General features: G+C 41.4%; 1 protein-coding gene across 50 annotated transcripts in view; it reads right to left on the reverse strand.

The window, feature by feature from the left end:
* The window catches only part of KCNMA1 (potassium calcium-activated channel subfamily M alpha 1), a 760956-nt gene that overhangs the window by 241198 nt on the left and 497472 nt on the right, over positions 1 to 22286 (reverse strand). For all 50 annotated transcript variants that reach the window (XM_021072164.1, XM_021072146.1, XM_021072135.1 and 47 more), the window contains 1 exon segment: positions 8999 to 9074. In XM_021072164.1, coding sequence (XP_020927823.1) covers positions 8999 to 9074 — 76 coding nt within the window.

The following is a 22286-nucleotide window of genomic DNA, read 5'->3' on the forward strand; positions in this document are numbered from 1 at the left end:
AGTAACATCAACTAATAAGCTCCTCTACTCTGGATTTCTCCAGCTGCTCCAAAATTAGGTTTACTGATGCTTTTCTATTTTCATCCTGTTTCACTTTTTGAAGTAATTGAAGTTCTGATATTGCATTTGATTATTATGTGGTTTTAATTGTGGGGTCAGGAAACTTTTCTGTAAAGGGGCATATAGTAAATATTTAGGCTTTGCTGGACCATGAAGTCTCTGTTGCAACTACTCAACTCTGCTGTGGTTGCAGAAAAGCACCTGTAAAGGAGTGGGTGTGGCTGTGTTCCAGTAAAACTTTATTTACAAATACAGACAGCAGGCTGATTGGCCCATGAACAACCTAATTTGCCATTCTCTGCTTTAGCCTCCTTTACTCTGTCAGTAATATACCCCACACACCCTCTTTTTAATTTTAGTGACAACTTAATTTTCTGTGCACCCAGGTCAGCTGTTATCTAAAATGGCCCCTATTCTGGATTTGTCTGATTGTTCCCTCAGGATTAGATCCTGTTTCAATACATCTGTGGAGATGGCATCAGGAAATTCCAGCTCCGTTATACTAGGTCCAGTTACGTGATTAAGGTGGGCATGTCAGATGGCACCACTGAGACGTGCCTGTTTCCCTTTGTCATCCATATGCCATCTAGGGAGTGGGAGCCTGGGACCACAAGGATATCCTTTGTCCCAACAACTTTATACCCCCAAACTTCAGCATCCACAGGTGTTCCTTGAATAGATCAACTGGAACTCACTGAATATTTAGATCTTTTTGTGCTGGGACCCTGGGAGCAGTGAGTCTCTGGTGCACAGTAGGGCCTCTAAGAATATATGTCCTGAGCGAACAGGTCTCCACTCTGGTCTCCCAACTCATCTTCACCCTGCTTGCCCCCACTGGGTATAAACTCCTTAACCAGAATTACCGGCCTGTCACTTCCCTGTCCAAAGGCTCCCGTGGAAGGAATTCCTTCGTACAAACTCCCTCCACCACCTTCAACACACTCTGAAGTTCCAGGTTCTCCCATCACTATTGTTTCTACACAAACCCTTGGAACTTCCAAGACACCCCAACTTATTCACAAAGCCTTTGTTCATGCAATTGCTCAGTTACAAAACCCTCCCTACCTATCCAAAGAGTTCTCTTTCTTCAAAGCCTGGCTTGGTCCCTACTTCCTCCCTAAAGTCTGCTTCTTTGAATCTCCTGCCCACAGTGTGGTTCAGACCATCACCCTTGACTGACTGATCTCTGCCCCCGCCCACCTCTTTCCCAAGGGAAACCACTGATTTAAATGGCTAACGCGGTTTCAATAATGCAACTGACAAGGGCTTAATCTCTAAAATGTACAAACAACTTATACAACTCCACAGCAAAAAAAAGCCAACAACCCAATGGAAAAATGGGCAAAAGACCTGAAGAAACATTTCTCCAAAGAAGATATACAGATGGCCAGCAAACACATGAAAAAATGCTCAACATCACTGATTATTAGAAAATGCAAATCAAAACTACCACGAGATAGCACCTGACACCAGTCAGAATGGCCATCATTAATAAGTCCACAAATAACAAATGCTGGAGGAGAAAAGGGTGTGGAGAAAAGGGAACCCTCCTTCACTGTTGGTGGGAATGTAAGCTGGTACAACCACTATGGAAGACAGTATGGAGGAACCTTAGAAAACTATACATAGAACTACCATATGACCCAGCAATCCCACTCTTGGGCATATATCTGGACAGAACTTTCCTTGAAAAAGACACATGCACCCACATGTTCACTGCAGCACTATTCACAATAGCTAAGACATGGAAACAACCCAAATGTCCATCAACAGATGATTGGATTAGGAAGATGTAGTATATGCACACAATGGAATACTACTCAGCCATAAAAAAGAACAACATAATGCCATTTGCAGCAACATGGATGGAACTAGAGACTCTCATAATGAGTGAAGTAAGTCAGAAAGAGAAAGACAAATACCATATGATATCACTTATATCTAAATACAAATGAACTTTTCCACAGAAAAGAAAATCATGGACTTACAGAATAGACTTGTGGTTGCCAAGGGGGAGGAGGAGGGAGTGGGATGGACTGGGAGTCTGGGGTTAACAGACTATTGCCTTTGGAATGGATTAGCAATGAGATCCTGCTGTGTAGCACTGAGAACTATGTAGTTCTAGTCACTTATGATGGAGCATGATACTGTGAGAAAAAATAATGTATACATGTTTGTGTACCTGGGTCACCATGCTGCACAGTAGAAAAAAAAATAATGTATTGGGGAAATAAAAAAAAGAAAAACAAGGAAAAAATTAAAAAGTAAAATGGCTAACACAGTTCTCTCACAGGGCTTACCAGCACACTGCCATTTTAAGTGCTTCCTGTATATTAACTCATCTAATCTTCACAAAGATTCTATGAGGTGATCCCAAGGTTAAGAGATGGACCCAAGTTCACACAGCAAGCAGCAGAGTTGGACTCCGAACCCAGGCAGTTTGGCTCTAGAGTCTACCCTCTTGACCACTACCCTGTGGAACAATAGTCACAGACTGAGAGGTCCCTCAGAAAGTCTTCCTTGTTGAGAAAGTGAAGCTGACACCCCATCTATAGGATGTGAAAAGGGTCAGAGGGCCCTGTTCTAGGGAGGAGAGAGGCTATGGCCACACCTTGTTCCCAATTAGTTTCTCAAGGGGAAGCCCAAATAGAGCCAACCACTTCCTGCCTCTACATGCAAGTTCTCCGAGGGGCAGTGATGCTGGAGAGAGACAGTTGAGGAATAGGCAGCTAGGGATAAAGGGAGAGGTCTCAGGGTAGCTTTACTGTTCATCTTCTCAGAGGATAATTAAGTACCAAGGTGACCCACTTACAAACTCCCAGATCCTTGGAGACTGACAGAGCAGGGTCCCACCAACAACCGTGTGGGGCTCTCTTGAGACATTAAATGATTGGAGTCTCTGAGCCTTGGGAAGCTTTGGAAAAATGACCTAATATGGCGATTATTAATCTCTCAGTGATTGTTACAGGGATATTAATAGTGCTTGAGGGAGCTCCTGTGGTGTAGAGAATATTTAATCATTGTTGCTGAAAGGTCCCTATTAAGCACTGAAATCTGATTATTTTTATGGTGTCTGCATCATTACAGATTGCCCACTATTAGGAATTAGCTTTTCAAATTAAACTCTAGGACCAGGCAATCACCTAATAGCTCTGCTTGAAAGAGGCGAGATTAACTCTTGGAGGACGATCCCCATATTCTGTCCAGGCTGCACAGGGCTCCTTGGAAAGAGGGAAGGGGTTCGAAGGCAGGGTTGTAGGCTCTGCCTGGCACAAGAGGCCACTGGAGATAGTCACAGACTTCATGACTAAGTCCAGGGATCTGGACCAAATGTGACATTCCCCATGGTTAGAATGATTGGATCCATTCAGATTCTAGCCCCCTCATGATAAGGGATGGATAGTGACCTTATCATGAGAACTTAACTTCATTTTAATGTTTTCCATTATCATTTCTGGGTCCTTGTCCATGAGTTCTCATTAGCCATTAAGAGTAATTGATATCGGTGGATATAGGGAATCATCATCCATGGGAAGGCAAAGAAACCTTTCTGTTCTTATAGATCAGAGACCTTCGACAGGACTCCACAGAAATTGGGGAAAAAAGAAAATCTGTCTCTGTAGATACTGGTAAAATGAATGTCTGTCTCTTTCCAAGATAACAGCTGTAAACCCATTGAGAACAGACTTGTGGCTGCCAAGAGGGAGGGGGAGGGAGTGGGACAGACTGGGAATTTGGGGTTAATAGATGCAAATTATTGCCTTTGGAATGGATAAACAATGGGATCCTGCTGTATAGCACTGGGAACTAGTCTGGTCACTTGTGATGGAGCATAATATGAGAAAAAAGAATGTATACATGCGTGTGTGACTGGGTCACCTCGTTGTACAGTAGAAAATTGACAGAACTCTGTAAAACAGCTATAATGGAAAAAATAAAAATCATTATTAAAAAAAGAAAGAAAATGTCATCCACTTTCCAAAAAGGAACATGAATTTATACCTCTTCTGCTTGTCCAATACTTTCTTCTTTCTTTCTAGCCAAGAATACAGACAGACAGGTGCCAACACCCCTATTTTGTTATATTGTTACCTTCACTGGAAAGATGTGAAATACTCTCAAAATCAACTGGACTGAACCCCATGGCATTGAATGGTCTGAACTATAAGACATGGAGTGAAGCAAAATCAAGTTCTGTCAATTCTACCCCTTAAATATCTCTTGATCCTTTTCCTTCTTCTCCTAAGACCAGTCTCTAATACCATTTGCCTGGACAATTGTTCCCTGACCAGTCTTATGGGCAATGGTCTTAGATATTTCAAACCTATTCTCTAAAAAATTGGTGAAATAGTGGATTTTTATAAAATGTAAATCTGACCACATTCCTCTCCTGCTCAAACTCTTCAACAACTCTCTCTCTTGCTTCCCCAGTCAAATCCACGACATCTGAGAGCCCTTACACTGTGGCCTCTGCCTGCAGTCTCTATACTCTTTGTAGCAACTGAAAACTCTGAATATTCTTTTTAAGAACTTAAACCTTGGAGCAATTTCTGAGGTCATATACGTGGCATGGTAATTTCAGTTCCCAAAATGTCCAGAAAAAGAATATGTTGCTTGGACAAATGATGGTATATATACATAGCATGGAAGGCTATATGGGAAATAAAAGTGACATGGTAGACTATTAGCGATGGTTATCTCAACCATCACTGTGGTTGGGGAAATTCTGCTTTATCTTTTATGCTTTTCTCTATTATTGCAATGTTTACAATGAGCATACTGTACTTTAATAACGAGAGGAAACAGTAAGGCAACTGCCATTTTGTTAAAAATCTCCAGGTGCTCCCTGTCTCCATCACCAGTATCTACATCTCCATCACTAGTATCTCCACTACCAGTATCTACAGCTCCATCATCAGTATCTACACCCTCATCACCAGTGTCTCTATGACTGGCATCTCCATCTCCATCACCAGCATCTCCATCACTAGCATCTCCATATCCGTTACTAAATCTACATCCCCATCACCAGTATCTACTCCATCACTAGCCTCTCCATTACTAGCATCTCCATCTCCATTACCAGATCTACATCTCCATCATCAGCATCTACCTCCCCATCACCAGCATCCTCATCTCCATCAGCAACATCTCTGCCATCAGTATCTACATGTCCATCATCAATATCTAGTACATTATATGAGATGTGGAATGACACCCTTTAAACAGAGCTCTGCTTTACCCTGACTTTAGAATAAGTGTTCTCCCACCTGTGAGTCTGCTTGCAATTTTCAGAGCAACCGAGGAACCACCAAAAGCTCACACAATGACATGAGGTCTCTCAGTAGCCTTTTCAATATGCCATTTGCAGGATACAGAGCATTTTAGACCCTCCTGTTGGCTGATAGTTTGGTGAGTGCTGTCCCATTACTGTCACTATTTTCCCTGTCATCCTATTCACTACGTCATCTTTTTGATAACGTCTTAATTCTTTCTCTCTCCCCCATACTCTTTCTCTCTCTTTCTCTCCCTGTCTCTCCCTCCCTCGCCCCCCCCCACACACCATATACTTCTCTTCCCTATTTCTTCCCACTCTTGGCCAAGAGAGACAAAGAATATAACATAAAACTAGAATTTTATATCATTGTTTCAAATCACATTTCAGCGTCCCCATCCCTACCTAATGCCCCAGATTGGTGGGAACTGGCCACTTGATAAAGCCATACGCATTCCCCCTGAAGATGACTGTGAGGCTCTACCCACCCTCTTAGGTCACCGTGAAAGCAGCAAATACAGAGGCATCACCAGAAAATCCCTCAAGGTCTGAAGCCCTACAAAGACCAAGTCTTCTACTTTGGTGCAGCTGCACCTGTGGGGAGGCACAGAAGGAATGAGCCAGGATCAGCCAGGAGCTCAGAGAGTTTTTCAAAAGCCTGTAGAGTCAGTTCCTATATTAGTAAAGATTCAATCTGTGCCTGTGATCTGGCCCTCACCTGCCCTCCCAATCTCATTGTTTTCTTTTCCTAACACACAATCCCTAGTCTCCTAGAGCAGAGAATTACTCAAGGTTCCCGGGGTTAGGTTCTTTCCCTTCTGTGCTTTCAGCAAATTCTGTGATGGGAAGTCAGCCCACACTCCCTCCCTGCCACATGCCCAATCTCCAGCCACACAGGGAGGACTCTGAGCTTTCCATAAGGCTTACCTAAGACACCCACTTTGCCTTGAAAAGACCCTTGGAGTTCCCATTGTGGCTCAACAGGTTAAGAACCTGACAAGTATCCATGAAGATGTGGGTTCAATCCCTGGCCTCGCTCAGTAGGTTAAGGATCTGACTTTGCCACGAACTGTGACTGTGGTGTAGGTCATAGATGTGGCACGGATCAGAAATGCAGTGGCTGTGGCATAGGCTGGAAGCTCCAATTCTACCCCTAGCCTGGGAACTTCGATATGCCGTAGGCGCAGCCCTTTAAAAAAAAAAAAAAAAAAAAAAAAAAGATTGTTGACTGCCCCCACCCTGACACTAAACCCCTCATAATTACTTTACTTCGCACCTCAAAATCCCTGGGGGGTACCTGTATGTCAGCACCAAGCACACTACAGATCAGCCTGGCTCTCCCTTGCCAGGGCTCAGTCCTGTACCCACCTCACTGCTGGCACAAATGGGTGCTCAATTCAGGCTCAAATTGACTCAGTCACCTAATTGTGACCATACACAACAGGAACCAGGACAATCCAAGGGTGCAGTGGTGATGGAACCACCTTCCAATAACAGGAGGAGTTGAATTCCGTGGGAAGAGGGGGACTGAGGAAACGTTCCCCAGGATCCTACCACCCCATGGCTCTCCCAATGTAGAAAGACATCTCTTTCCCTCACTGGCTGCTTCGGCTTTCTTGCCTCTACACTGGGAGAATGAACCCCCGGTAAGGGACACATCGCCAGGTGGACTGGTCACCAAGGATGCAAACGCTGTTTTCTGCATCCAAAAGCATGGAGTCTTTTCCAAGGAACAGAAAATGGGTGGGTCTCTTGGCAAAAGCCCAAAGACATTTTACTCAGATGACTTATCATCCTTCCAAGTCCACAAAAGACCCAGATGAAGCACAGGCAAGGTGAGAAAAGGGTGCCCTCCAAGTTAGTCCTTGTAGTAATGGCACCTTCTTAAAGTGCTGGTGTCAAGATTGAAATCCCCCTCAACCAGTAAACTTACTACACCATATCAGAGAGTATGGATCACACCATCCCCAAAACTGTCCCTTTGTTTGTTTCTTTTTTAGGGCCACACCTGCACCATACAGAAGTTCCCAGGCTAGGGGGTCAAATTGGAGCTGCAGCTGCCTGCCTAAGATCTGAGCCAAATATGCAACCTACACCACAGCTCATGGCAACGCCAGATCTTTAATGCACTGAACGAGCTCAGTGCAGGGACTGAACTGCCTCCTCATGGATACCAGCTGGGTTCGTAACCCGCTGAGCCACAAAGGGAACTCCTCCAACTGTCTCTTAAATACGCCACTGGGTACTCACCATGTCTACCTCTAAAAATACCATGTAGTGGAGCAAACGTGATATAGGCAGACTGTGGGGACAGCCAGCTTTGCTTACATCTTACTTTCAAGAGCAAAAAGAGTCCCTTGCATCAAAGAGCCATAGGAAGATAGAAATGAAGGTTATCGTCACTCAGAAGAAACATGAAGAATAATAATACTCATTCTATATCGATAACCTCCCACACTATGGAACGGAGCACCAACAAAGGCTGACCCTGGGATAATCAAAGTGAAACGTGTTGGGACACGTAGATTTCTTTACGTGCTCAATTTCTTTTTAACTTGACTAATGGAAATTCACCCCCAAACCCTATTCACAAAGGTGAATACTTAGTGAAAACTAATTTGGAATCAAAACAAACTAAAATAAACGAACAAACAAAGAAAAAACCCCACTAAGACCCAAAGAGGAAAGCCAATAACCCATCACATTTGTTGGAAGTGACACATTCGGGCAGCTGAGTCCCAGCCTCAGTGACTGGGAAAACGAGGCTGCAGCCAAGGTCCCCAGAGGCAGGTGTATTAATTATAAATCACAAATACAGAGGTGTCCTGTTTTTCATCATTTATCAAACCCAGTAAGGCCAACCAAAGAGGAAATGGAACATTAGCAGTGAGCGTCTTAAAGTGTAATTTCCTATAAGAGAAATTTATGACCTGTACTTATTCTCCATTAAAGGACGTCCAACTTCTTTTATTAGTTTATTCATCAAGGCGGCCCTGGTTTCAGGCCAGCTCTGAGAAGCCGCAGGTCCTCAGGAAAGGGGACTCCGGGGATTTTTTTTTTTCTCCTGGCCCAGTAGTGTTTTCCAGATCAAAACACGGTTAACGGAAGTAGTCATGGTGCATTTGGCAGGAGGTTTTTAGATATTCCCCAGAAGGCAATTCACAGAGCAAGCCCCAGGGGCTATACTCGCCATAAAGTGAACATCTAGAATGTACTTTGAAATGAAATGATTTTCTGTTTGCCGTATGAGGTTCGTGATTGCCTCTCAAAGAGCATTGCTTCCGTGGCTTTTATAACCAGGTTCAATTTCTTATTTAGTGAGGTAATAAAGGGGTGATTTAAAAGGTTTGGAGCAAGGACTTCCCAATTAAGGAGCAGAACTGTGTGCCTCTCCCCACTGGGCACCGTGCCCAAGCAACCCCACACGGTCCCCCCAAACCATCTCTACTTCCCCGCAGGCACAGCTGCTTCTCTCTCTTTACCATAGTCTCCCAACCCTGCAGAAGACCTGACTCCAGGCTTGCTCTGGATTTCTGTGTTAGATCACTCTGCGAATAAAAGGACTCTAACTTCATTATGATGAAAGCAAACACACCCGATAGTCCCAACTTGGCACTGGGGGACAACAAGGAGGGGGGAAAAATATGAGAAGGAACCTCTTACCTTGTTTTCAGGATATTCAGAAACTGCAAAATTTCTGAAAACTGGATCAGTCTGAGAGCTCTTAAAAACCTCAAACCTGGAAAGAGAAATGAAAGAGAGACGCATTATTTTCGATGTGTGGTTTTAATGGTCACACTCTGCTGCTGGATTTACAGCTGCCAGGGTTGAAGGGATATAAAATGCCTGCAGAAGATTGAATCGTTCGGTACCTTGGACATAGTCCTTCATGCTGATCCTTTTCTGGTTTAATCTCGGCTGGTAAACTGACTTTCTCATTAAAGGAGGCCTGTCTGGATAGCCCAGTCTCCCAAGGTTTCTCAGGAGTCCCTCTCTGGTTTCAAGCACTCTTTCTAAGTTACAGGGTTGTTTGAGAGGATTCTGTCTCTGAAAAATACCGGGAATAGCTCAGGACAACTCTTGTGCTCAGAGCAGATTAGGAACAAATCGGATAACCTCACCTCTTTGGGAAGGTTTTGGGTTTTTGTTCTTTGTTTTTCATCTTTATCTTCATTTCTGATACAGTGAAGAGTATAGCCCATAGCATTATCTGTTTCCCACAAAGTTCTCTATTTTTCTCCCAATCAACAACAACAAAAGAAGTCAAATCAGTAAGATCTCCTAAGTTCAGGATTCAAAACTTCCACAATTCCACTTTTACTGAGCGTCAAGATAAATGGTTCTCCTTTCTGCATCAATAACTCTCTTGAATAGAAAAGAAGAGCCAGTGTTTCTTGGTGCCAGGAGAAAGAGGAAGATGGAAAGGAAGACACAATTGAGGATTAAAGACACTACAAATGAGCGTTGTGTTTTAATAGCCAAAGGGTAGAATATATTTCTGTTGAGATCTAATTCGTGAGTCAAAAGCCATCTGAGTGATTCATGGGGCTTTAAAGCTTGGCAGTCATGCAAGAGAACTGTTTACAAACTACTGATTATCACAGCTTTGAGACACTTTCAATATCATACCCGCTCCTCAGGGGATTTTCTTTTGCCTATTTCCTGAAAGCATTTTATTAAGCTTCCCCTCGTGCCAGGCGCAGAGCTGAGCACAGACTGGGCAAAGCCGAGGATGAGCAGCTCAAAGCCAGAGGGTGAGACTTTATTCTGCCCCATATGTGAGGCGGTAAGGGAGGATGCCTGCAGAGTGGTGAGAGGAAGTGGTGGTGATGCTCTAAAGACCCCAGGGTGAACCAAGGAAAGAACATGGGCCAAGCTCCACGTGGGCCCCATTAGATTAGTCCTCGTTCAAGCACAAGGTGACGAGGAGAAACGGACTTAAAGCCCACCTAAGGCAAAACTCCATGGCACCAGGGGGAGCAAAGGATATGGCTCAAAAGGAAGATTTTTCACCTAAAAGGATTTACCTTCATGGACGGAAGATTTTTTTTTTTTTTTCAGAAAAACCCACCTTCTATTCAGAATAATATTCCTATTACTTTTATTAAACAAGAAAGTGCAGCGATGAGAAGGGATGTGGGTGAAATCAAAGACTCGGGAGCCAAAAACACAGTCCTAACTGGGCTGATGAAAGGTGGACTTAACACTGCTGCAGGTGGACAGGATGCAGAGGACTAAATGCAGAGGGTGTCTCTCCAAGCAGAGAACATAAGACAAGGGAGGAAATAGGATGAAACTTAAGAGAGTAGAAATGGAGTGGAGATCACAGAGACGCAACTGATGAATAAAATGTGCTCCAAAGCGAAGAGCAAATGACACGTAGATCAGAAGTAATAGATCAGAAGTAATGGCTACGACGTAAGAGCAGTGAACTTTCTGGGTAAGAAAAAATGACTCGAGATGAAAAGGCAAAATGAATGATCAGCACTGCAAGACCGATGCCAAGAAGTATCTTATTCTTTTTCCTTCAAATTTCAAGTATTACACTAAATGAAAGTATAAAAATCAAAAAGTGTCAGGGTAGGGAGAGGGTTACCATTAAGGCAACTAAGATCTCATTATATCACAGGAAGTGTTAAATGACGACTGGGCAACACTCAGACTTTTCAATCAAGGAGAGTTGGACCTGAGATTTTTTATACCCACTCAAGTTGTAGTTCAACAGTATAAAAGCAACAAAAAACATTTTCAAAGATCCAAATTCCTAGAGAATATACTGTTTGTACAAAACATTTGCAAAGAAGTTTGTGAAGTCTTATTAAATCAGAAGTGGGGCGAGTGGGGGTGGGGGGACCAGCACAGGCTGCAAAGTGACTTTTAAACAGTCTTGTTGGTCCTAAGCTTCCAGTCCAAGCTGACTGGCTGATCTGACTCCCGCATCATGGTCACCGACTGCTGGGAGATTAAGAAGCTTGAGATAGAAAAAGACTGGCAGTTAGCAACAGAAACCAGTCCAGGATATGAGGAATGCTTTAGTAATTTATTAGCCACTAATAGTTGTATCCTGAAAATCTGTGTGGGATGTGTGTGTGTTTTCATTTATGGAAATAAAATTAGAATACAAATGACATTTTGAACAGGATTTCGTTCTTTTTATCATGAAGTGGTGCCTTTTGCATCCTATATTATTTGTTGCTTGTCATATTTAAAGTGACTTATAAAAATAGAACCAAATAAAAGCATTTTTTAAAAAATGAGGCATATGAAAATAAAGGTAGGGGGAAAGTGAATGCAGCAGCCATAAGGTCCTACTCTCTTGCTAGAGATAAACTGCAGATCTAGGTCTGAGCACTTGCCCAAAGCAAAGTGGGTAACCGCTATAACGTGAATGCAAAAAAGAGAAAAACAAGATGGTTCTCGGGAGTTGTGGCTTTCCCAGGATGGAGAGCCCAAAAAAATGTCTCTCTGCTAAAGAAGCGATGCAGGGGCCATGTTCTTGTGAGCGGCACAACGGAGGGGGCCTCTGTTTATTTGACTGCCTTGTGGTCATTGTCATGGCACTGGAGTTAACTAATGCAAATGAGAAACAAACTTCTACAAGGGTTAAAAAAATCAGTCTACACTTTCTCCTCAGATCAAGCCAGATGCTCTGAAGAAATGCTTGATCTGAAGTGACTCCTTCAGACCCAGTTTAACGATGTACCCATCTGCTTTCTCCTCTGGACCCCTTGTGGTCTGTTCTCAGTACAGCAGCCAAAGTGACACTGTTACCAGGTAACATGGATCAGGGCTGCCCCTCTGCTCAAAATCCTCCAAGACCCTCCATCCCACACAGAGTAGAAGTCCAAGTCTTTCAAGAACCTAAAGCTTGGAGTTTCCATTGTGGTGCAGTGGAAATGATTCTGACTAGTATTCATAGGATGAGGGTTTGATCCCTGGTCTTGCTCTGTGGGTTAAAGGACCTGGTGTGGCTATGAGCCATGGTGTAGGTCACAGATGCAGCTCAGATCCCGAGTTGCTATGGCTGTGGTGTAGGCTGGCAGCTGCAGTTCCGATACAACCCTTAGCCTGGGAACTTTCATATGCCACACCTACAGCCCTAAAAAAAAAAAACTTAAAGCAACACCAGCTTCGGTTGCCTCTTGCACCTCATGGCCTCCACTCCTTTCACATTACTTAGCCTCTGATCTGGCTGTTTTCCTGCCTCAGGGCCTTTGCACATGCTGTTCTCTCTGCCTGGAGTGTTCCTCTCCTAGTGGCTACATGATGCACTGGCTCACCTCCTTCAGGTTTAATCAGTGTGATTTTCTCAGTGAGACCTTCTCTGGCTACTCTATTAAAAGGGCAACTCCCCACCTCAGCCCCACCCATCCCCAAAACTCTTTATTCTATTTGCATACTTTACTTGCTTCCCCAAGGGGGAAGCACTAGCATCTTACTTATTTATGTAATTTACCTTATGTCCCCTTATCCATAGCTTCTGCTCTAGGATGGGAGGGACCGATGTCTGCCTGGTTCATGGCTGCCTCCCATGTACCTAAAATAGTGGCTGGCATGAGGTACACACTCAGTAAATACTTGCTTGAATTCAACTGAATGAGTCGGACTTCTGAGAAAATATCAGATGACAGAGAGCTAAGGGTAAATACTCTGCATTTGGAACTCTGAGCCTACAACCCTGCTTACTAAAAGGAAAAGCCATGAACTCTGAAGGTTCACATGATGGGGGTCAGGGCTGACACTCTAAGGAAATACAAAGAAGCCTAAGCAGAAAGAGGCTTGACCAATGGTCACTCTGCTACACTCAGTGAGTCCTGAAGGAGTATGGACAGCAACCTTGGATTCCATAAGGAGGCCAAGAAGAGGGGGCCATGGGATGGGCAATGTCAATGTGACAAGTTATTCACTTGCTTTGCTTCGTAACATGATATTCTTATTATTTATTTTACATAATTTAGAATCTCTGAAATAAAATTATTTAAAAAAAAATAGAAAATAGGAGTTCCCGTCATGGCTCAGTGGTTTACAAACCCAACTAGGATCCATGAGGACTTGGGTCCGATCCCTGGCCTTGCTTAGTGAGTTAAGGATCTGGCGTCGCTGTGAGCTGCGGTGTAGGTCTCAGACGTGGTGGCTCAGATCTGGCATTGCTGTGGCAGTGGTGTAGGCCAGCAGCTAAAGCTCTGATTTGACCCCTAGCCTGGGAACTTCCATTAGCTGATATGGCCCTAAAAAGACAAAAGACAAGAAGAAAAAAAAGAGAAGGAAAATGGCTATAAGTGAGGAGAATGAAAATGTGTATGTCTGAGGTACAACCGAGTGGAGGGAGTTTTCAAGCTCTAAGGTGATTTTAATGTGCCATCAAGGTTAAGAAGCTTGCAAACTTTTTCTATAAATGGGCAGATAGTAAATATTTTAGGTTCTATCACAACTACCCCTTCTCCGTAAAAGTTATGTAAATGAATGGGTGTAACTGACTGTCTTCCAGTCAAGTGTTATTCAAATAAAGAAGTGACAGAGTACCTTTGCAAAACCCCACTTTAGAGACCAGTTGCTGTTCAAATGCCTCATGCATATGGATCACCTAGGATTTGTTAACATTCAGATTCTATTCCCGGGTCTGAGATGGGGCCTGATACTCTGCATTTCTAAGGAGAAAACAAGACTGCAGGGCCACTGAAGTCACCTGGGAATTTTATGACAACGCTACTCCCTGCCTCCCATCCCAACATCAAATATTCAGATTTAACTGGTTTGGGGTACAACCCGGGTGTAGAAATTTTTATAACTCCCCAGGTGATTCTAATGGGGAGCCAAGTGTGGGAACCACCAATTTAGGGTATCTTTTCTTCTTCTAATCTTTAACTTGCTAATCCATCTTGATGATTTATTTATTTTTGGGAACAGTGTGCCAAAGGGAACCAAGTTTTATTGTTTGCCCCAGTTAGCAAATTTTCTTTTCCCTGAGCAATCACTTGAGTAATCTAAAACTAGTAGTATATCCATTAAGCATCCTGCCTCTACTTTTAAAGATCAGACTAGCTAACTATCAATCAGAAGAAACCAATAGTATAATAAGAGATTACTCACAAAATAATGCGTTCAGCTCAAGATCCTAGGAAAAAAAGGAATCTTAACAACACTAGAAGAAAAGATGGTTTCTACTTTAGTGTTTATATTTGAATAATAGAGAGCTAATAAATATCACAAGCAATAAAAAGTTCTAAATCATTTTATGGGGGCAAATATTAGCAATAAAAAAAAAAATACAGGCTGATCCAGTAAAGAAACTAATAAAACAAAATCCTCAGTGAGAGGGACCATTTTCAAAAAAACATAAACTTTGTAAATTTATACACACAGAAAAAGAAAACCACTACAGAATGGTAATTGAGATATAAACTGAAAAATTTATTAATAGCTTTCCCTCAAAGACTTTGTACCCATATAATTTACTACATTTTTAAAGCATTTGCATTTTATTGAAATTCTAAACTATTCCATAATACACAAAAGGATGCAAAGCTATTAAACTTGTTTTATAAAATAATCATAAACCTGGTACCAAATATTGCCTCTCAAAGCACAAAAGTAAACCAATCTCACTAAGATCAGTGATGCTAAAGGAAATTCTACATAAAACCTACATAATTCATCAGTGAATTAAAATAATAATCCAGAGCATTCTGGTTAAACATAACAGATTGAAAAGAAGGATTTACCTCTGTCTCCTCTCAAAACCTCACTAAAATAATACTAATGGGAAAGAATAGCAAAATCTCATGAGGTCAAAAAGAAGGGAAGAGATACTAGCACATAAGAGAAAAATTACAAAATATTGGTAGATGAAAAGTGGATATTCTGCTGGAATTAATAACGTGGCAGAACTGAGGAACCTAATTTCACATTTGTACAACATATATAGTAAGAGGACATACTATATATACTATACACACACACACACACACACACACACACACACACATAATAATAATAAGGTATTCCCCAAAGACTGAGGTTGTTGGGCTAGTGGGGTGGAGAAATCATAGTGAAGGAGAAAGCAACTGTTCAAAAGATGGAATGAGATGACTGACACTGGGAAGAGGAAGGCTGGGACAATTCACTGATGTACTGGGGTACCAGAGAGGTACCAAACAGCCAGTATAAAGCAGTAAGTGTGGGCATTTTAGCTGATAAATCAACATCCCAAGTGAACTGGTAACTCTTAGAAGAAAGAAATTATCTCCCCAGCTATAAGAGCAGTTACTGGATCAAAATACATTGCCAAATTCCCCTTCACCCCCCAAACAAAGGTGCCTTAAGCAAAGATGGCATTTGAGGATAGGCTCACCAAAAATATCAAATCCAAAGAGATGCACCAAATCAAGAGTCTCTAAGTATTTGAGCAAAGTCAAGATTTCTTGAAGAAAGGCATACAGTCTGGTATATTTACACTTAAGGATACAACATTAACAAATCAACAATTTTAGGAAAAGTTTGACTGAGAAACACAGAGTAATGAGAAAATACTCAAACCCTGCAAAGATCAACCAGGTATCTTAGAAATTAAAAATTTTATAATTCTAAACTTTAAAAGGCTAACTATTAGAAGAATGGATATAGCCCCATACAAACTAGAGGGCTAGACTATCAGAATTCTCTTCATACAAAGGAATAAACAGATTTAGGGTACAAAAGAAAAGCTAAAAGACATGGAAGACTGGTATAGAATCTTCAACATTTAAGTAACTGAGTTTCCAGAGGAGAAAATAAAGGTAACAGAAAGCAGGAAATATTTCAAAATAGCATTAGAATTTAGAAAGATCTGTTAAGTGTCCAGCAGGTTAAATCTTAAAGGACCCAAATCAAGGCACATCATGGTGACATTTTAGAATATCAATGTCAAGATACACACTCCGCAAAGCAAAGAGAATCAAATTATTGTTAAAATTCTCCTGGCTTCACTGAATGCAAGGAAACAAAGGAAAGAAATGTATCATCGCAATTTTCAGGAGAAAATAATTGATAAATTTACCTAGCTGAGAGAAAAATAAATCCAAAAAGAAGTGAGATACAAGAAGTCATGTGAGAAAAGAGTAACTCATTAGTTTATGTGTTGACTGAATGTTATTAAAACAAATAAACAATAATTTAAACATAAAATCTCTAGCTGATACTACATGGAAGATGGAAGCATGCAAGAGAGAGGGTGGTGAAGGTAAGAAAGGTGTGCTGGTAGTTCCCGTTGTGGAGCAGTGGTTAACGAATCCGACTAAGAACCATGAGGTTGCGGGTTTGGTCCCTGCCCTTGCTCAGTGGGCTAACGATCCGGCATTGCTGTGAGCTGTGGTGTAGGTCACAGATGCGGCTCGGATCCTGCATTGCTGTGGCTCTGGCATAGGCTGGCAGCTACAGCTCCGATTAGACCCCTAGCCTGGGAACCTCCATATGCTGCGGGAGTGGCCCAAGAAATGGCAAAAAAAAAAAAAAAGGTGTGCTAAGGTTCTTATCTTGCTTCAGGAGAAAGTCCTATCAATTACACATTTCAAAAGAAAAATTTTAAGTATGTGCATCCAAAACTTAAGAATATATTTGAAATTGTATAAGGTCCAAATAGCAAAGGGAAAAAAGAACAAAAGAATTTGATCAATCCATTTAAAGGAAAGAATTCCCAAAAAGGAAAAGAAAGTATGTTAATTTTAATAAAATACTATTGCAACAGCAAAAAGAGCCTAATTACATTAGTAATCACAACGAAATCGAATGAGTAAAAGCTATTGATTGACACAATTCAGATAACATAAAAACAGTGATAACACATTCCAGATGCATGCTATTTGTAAAAGAGTCATTGAAAACAAAATGCAAAGGAAAGTTAGAAATGAAAGGTTGAAAAATATGCACCGGGCAAATGCTGATAATAAAAAAAAAAAATGAAAACAAAGCAATAATGTTATCAAAGTGAAAAATGTATTAAAGAAATTAAGAGTAATACTTCATATTGATAAATGTAACAATCCACCAAAAATACGTAACAGTGAAAAAACTTTACACACCAAAGACTACATGTTTGAAATACATATACAACAAAATCTGACAAAAGTGCATCAAACAACACAAAATGACAATGCCTCATCACAGCGTGAGACCCCAACCCTCATTTTTCAGAAACTAGTTAAAACATGAGCATAAATAAAAAATGTTCATATAACATTTAATTCCTTGGGATAGATTCATGTGTACCTATCTGAATGGATGGACAGATAGACACATATATATTACATTTAGCAAATTAGGGACACATTCTTCAATGACAACCACTGAATAGTCACGAAACTATTCGTGCATTAGGGTACAAAAAAACTCCATCAAATCCCCAAATGCAGAAATCCTAAAGGCCGAATTTATCACAAAGCAATAGAATGAGAAAAGTCACAAAAAGATAGGCAGAATAGATTATACTACATAGAAAAGAATTCAGTATGTGATAAAGAAGTCATCACAACTCACAGGAGAGACAAGCGTTACATACTAACAATGGAAAAGTTGGTTGCCAATAAGATCCTCCTTGTTATGGTAGGAGGAGTCACCCCCTACCATAATTGAAACTTAACTGAGATGAATTAAAATTAAATACAAATAATAAGCCATAGAAAAACTGAAGAAAATTACATATCTGTTAGCCCTTTGACGAGAGGAAGAATTTCTATACTGAGATTAAAAAGAATCACAATTTTTTTTTTTTCTTTTTTAGGGCCATACCTGCAGCATATAGAAGTTCCTAGGCTAGGGGTCAAATCAGAGCTATAGCTGCTGGCCAACAACACAACTACAGCAATGCCAGATCTGAGTCTCATCTGTGACCTACACCACAGTGCACACGGCACACCGGATCCTTAAGCCACTGAGCGAGGCCAGGGGATCAAACTCGCATCCTCATACACACCACTCAGCCTTGTTACTGCTGAGCAACATGGGAACTCCCTCCAAAATTTTAAATATCAGATCACCTATGACAAAATTATCAAAATTCTTCATGTCAAAAAAAGTGATATAGATAAGACTATAATCTACTAGAAAAATAATGAAATCAAACATGATATATTAAGGATAAATTCCTCATACTGTCAAAGCATATAAAATATCACTTGTTCATCAATAGGCAAAAAACAGTCGACAGACACATGAAATAGAAAATATAACTAGTAAACAATGATTAGAAATTATTACACTCCACGGAAATGGAAGATATACCAATTAAAAATACCGTAACATTGGTTTATTCTACTTAACTAGCAATATGTTTCCATTTCACCTACTAGAGATGACTCCATGAGATGGTCTTAACAATTTGATGGTGGAACTGTAAATTGTTAGAGGATGTTCAGAAAGTAATTACACATTATGAATCAAACTAATTCCATTTCTGGGAAGGAAGCCTAAGAAACTATAACAAAATAGAGAAATATGCTACGGAAACAAAGATGTTCATTGCAAAATTATTCATCAAATAAGAAAAAGAGAAAGCAGCTTAATATCTAAAAATAGGTCTTCTTAAATACAGTCCATCTTTTTATGGGATATTATTCAAAAAATAACGTCACAAGAAAGAATGCTTATGATACGAGGTTAAGTTACAGAAGTAGGATAACGAAAGTGGATTGGCAGTCATGAAGGGCTGAGGATTGGGGGTCGGGGGTTGGGTGGGGATGCAGTTGTTTAATAGGTACTAAATTTCAAATTTGCAAGAGGAAGGCATTCCAGAGATCTGTTTCACAACAATGCAAATATACTTATCATAAATGAACAGTATACTACAACACGGTTAAGATGGAAAAATTTGTTACGTGTTTGTTATTTGTTAAGTGTTTTTACCACAATAAAATAGCAAACTAGAAACTGAAAAAAATAGCATGGTACACTTTCCAATAAAACTGTGAAAACAGTGGGTATACGAACATTCAAAATTAGGAAAAGCATAAACTGACAACAGTGGTTATGTTACAGAGGCAGGATGGTAGGTTTCTTTAATTTCCACTAGTTTTAAAAATTTCCAAAATATGCATAGAAAATCCCTATCCTTAATTCATAATTTTTGCTCTTCTTATACAGTTAATGGTAAGTCAGGCCTAAGGACGGATGTTCTGGCTCTAAGTCTGTGCCCTAGACAAAGATTCCGGATCCCGAGGCCAGTGACTGTAGGCAGGGAGGACCCCAGCCACTCCTGTCCCTTCAGAGGATCACACTCGCCCTGGGGTCTGAACAACAAGGGTAGGTCATCCTGAGAACTAGTGACATGTAATTTTAGTGCAGGTCAACCAGACAAGTCAAGGGATGGAGGACCTTTTTCTCAGATGGAAGCAGAACTGCTATACCGACAGAGATTTGAAGGACATGGAGGTAAATGACAAATCATTCACTGTTCAGTATCCCCATTATCCTAGGGAAGAACTTGGGAGAATCCTGCAAGCAAAGTTCCACTGGAGCACAAGACAGAGAAATCACAAAAGCAAACACATCCCAGCCCAGGATGGAAAGCTGGCCAGGGTTTTCCAATTTGCTATTTTCCATTCCCTTTGACTCCTTAATCTTTAAATCCAAAAAGCTGAAAGGTTCAAATAAACCTCTGTCGTTTCCAATCCCTCTGCCCCCACATAAATCCTGAAGAGCAATTATTTTTGTGATGTCTGACAAGGTCACAGTCATCTGGCCTTGCAGCTCGAGAGCTCAAATTGAGGACAGGAGCCTTCAGACTAAAAAGGGGCAGATAGCAGCTCAGGGTGGCGTCTCCAGGTTGATCCCTGCACTGCGCTGCCAGCCCGAGGTCCTACCTCCCAACCTCCAGCTCTATCACCGCCAAACCAGAGCTCTCACCCCCACCCACCCCCAGAGAGAATCAGAGCCCCTCCTTCTCAGTGGAAGGGAAAGGACTGTCTTGCTTGCTCTCAAATGCCCCTGGGCTTTAGTTCCTCCAGTTAGAACTTGCATTTTATAAACAGTGCTTGTTTGACCTTTTCAAATCTTTTCCCTCAATAATTGCTCAGACTGTTCTGTGCCCCCTCCTTATCCTTATCACATTCCTGCTTCCCGTCTGACAGATACTAAACATTAGCTGAAACTCAAACTGAGATTCTCACCTATGCATTCATTCAGTCATGCCTTAGGTGTGCAACGAGTGCCTCTGGGCACCAGTCACTCACTGTCCTAGACCCTAAAAGGACAGGAGTGATGCTCCTGCTTCAAGAGTTTTCTTTTTTTTAAATTTTAAATGATTTTTATTTTTTCCATTATAGCTGGTTTACAGTGTTCCGTCAATTTTCTACTATACGGCAAGATGACCCAGTCACACATACATATATACATTCTTTTTCTCACATTATCATGCTCCACCATAAGTGACTAGATAAAGTTCCCAGTGCTATAGAGCAGGATCTCATTGATTATCCATTCCAAAGGCAGTAGTTTGCATCTATTAACCCCAAATTCCCAGTCTATCCCACTTCCTCCCCCTCCCCCTCAGTAGCCACAAGTCTGTTCTCCAAGTCCATGATTTTCTTTTCTGTGGAAAAGGTTCATTTGTGCCATAGTAAGTCAGAAAGAGAAAGACAAATACCATATGATATCACTTATATATGGAATCTAATATATGGCACAAATACTTCAAGAGTTTTCTGTTTGAATAGGGGAGCCAGAAGGAGAGAAACTCAATTTTTATTTTCTTTTTTCTCTTTTTTTTGGGACCATACCTGCAGCATACGGAAGTTCCCTGGCTAGGGGTCGAATTAGACTTGCAGCTGCCACAGCCACAGCCACACTGGATCTGAGTGGCATCTGCGACCTACACCGCAGCCCCTGCAGCAACACTGGATCCTTAATCCACTGAGCAAGGCCCCAGGGATCAAACCCCCATCCTCATGGACATTATTATATCAGGCTCTTAACCTGCTGAGCCACAACAGGAACTCCGAAAAATACAATTTTTAAAGTCAACAATGTCTTGTTGATTTCACTTCTTAAATATATAAAAAAATAACCTACTGTTTCCCTTTCCAATGCCAGAATCATGGTCCTAGCTATTGTTATTAATTTGTCCTGCAGCCCCCAAGCTGGCTTCACTTCCTTTTTTGCTCAGCCCGTCATGCCCCACCATTTACTTCCAAGAAGCAGCCAGCGTGATCTTTGCAGACATCAGTCAGATCACATCACTCCCAGCTCAAGGCCCTCAGATGGCTTCCATCTCACTGAAAATAAACTCTGGATTCCTTACCTTGCTCAGAAGGCTTTCCATGATCTCATCTGTATTCATGTCATCTCTACTCTCCCCATCTTCACACCCTCCACTCCTTGAATATCCTCCAGTTCATTTGCAGCTCAGGGCTTTCCCTCCCATTCTTTCATGTTCTTCCCCTAGATCACTGCAAGGGTGGCTAAGTGACACTGCCTCAGAGAAGTCTTTTCTAGTCACCCAATCTGGAACACCCCTGTCCCCACTACTTTTTTTTTTTTTTTAATTCATCACAATCTACAATGATTGCATTTGCCTGTTTATTGCCTATCTTCCTCTTAGAACATCGGTTCCACTGCAGGGGCATCTCGTTCACCTGTTTCCCACTGTGTCCATCATCTTCCAGAACAGTGATGATGGGCACATAGTCAGCACTCACTACTGAAAATTTATGAGAACCCTTTTCAAAGGGAAAGTAAGGAGACTGAATACTAAGTGAAATACTATGGTTTTACTCACTCAACTCTGAGGAAATGGGCTTTTCTCTTCACTTTTAGTAACCCCACCATTCATGCTCATCTCTCTAGCTGCTTTAATATTGGACCCTGCCAATGCGGGATGTCATAAAGCAGTTCTTTCTTGAAGTGAAGGAAGAGGCAATAGAAGAATCCGGTCTGCAGACAGGGTCACAGACATGTGGGCTTGAATATTTAGATTCCAAATGAA

Source organism: Sus scrofa, chromosome 14 (assembly GCF_000003025.6).
Source record: "Sus scrofa isolate TJ Tabasco breed Duroc chromosome 14, Sscrofa11.1, whole genome shotgun sequence".
NCBI classification, from domain to species: domain Eukaryota; kingdom Metazoa; phylum Chordata; class Mammalia; order Artiodactyla; family Suidae; genus Sus; species Sus scrofa.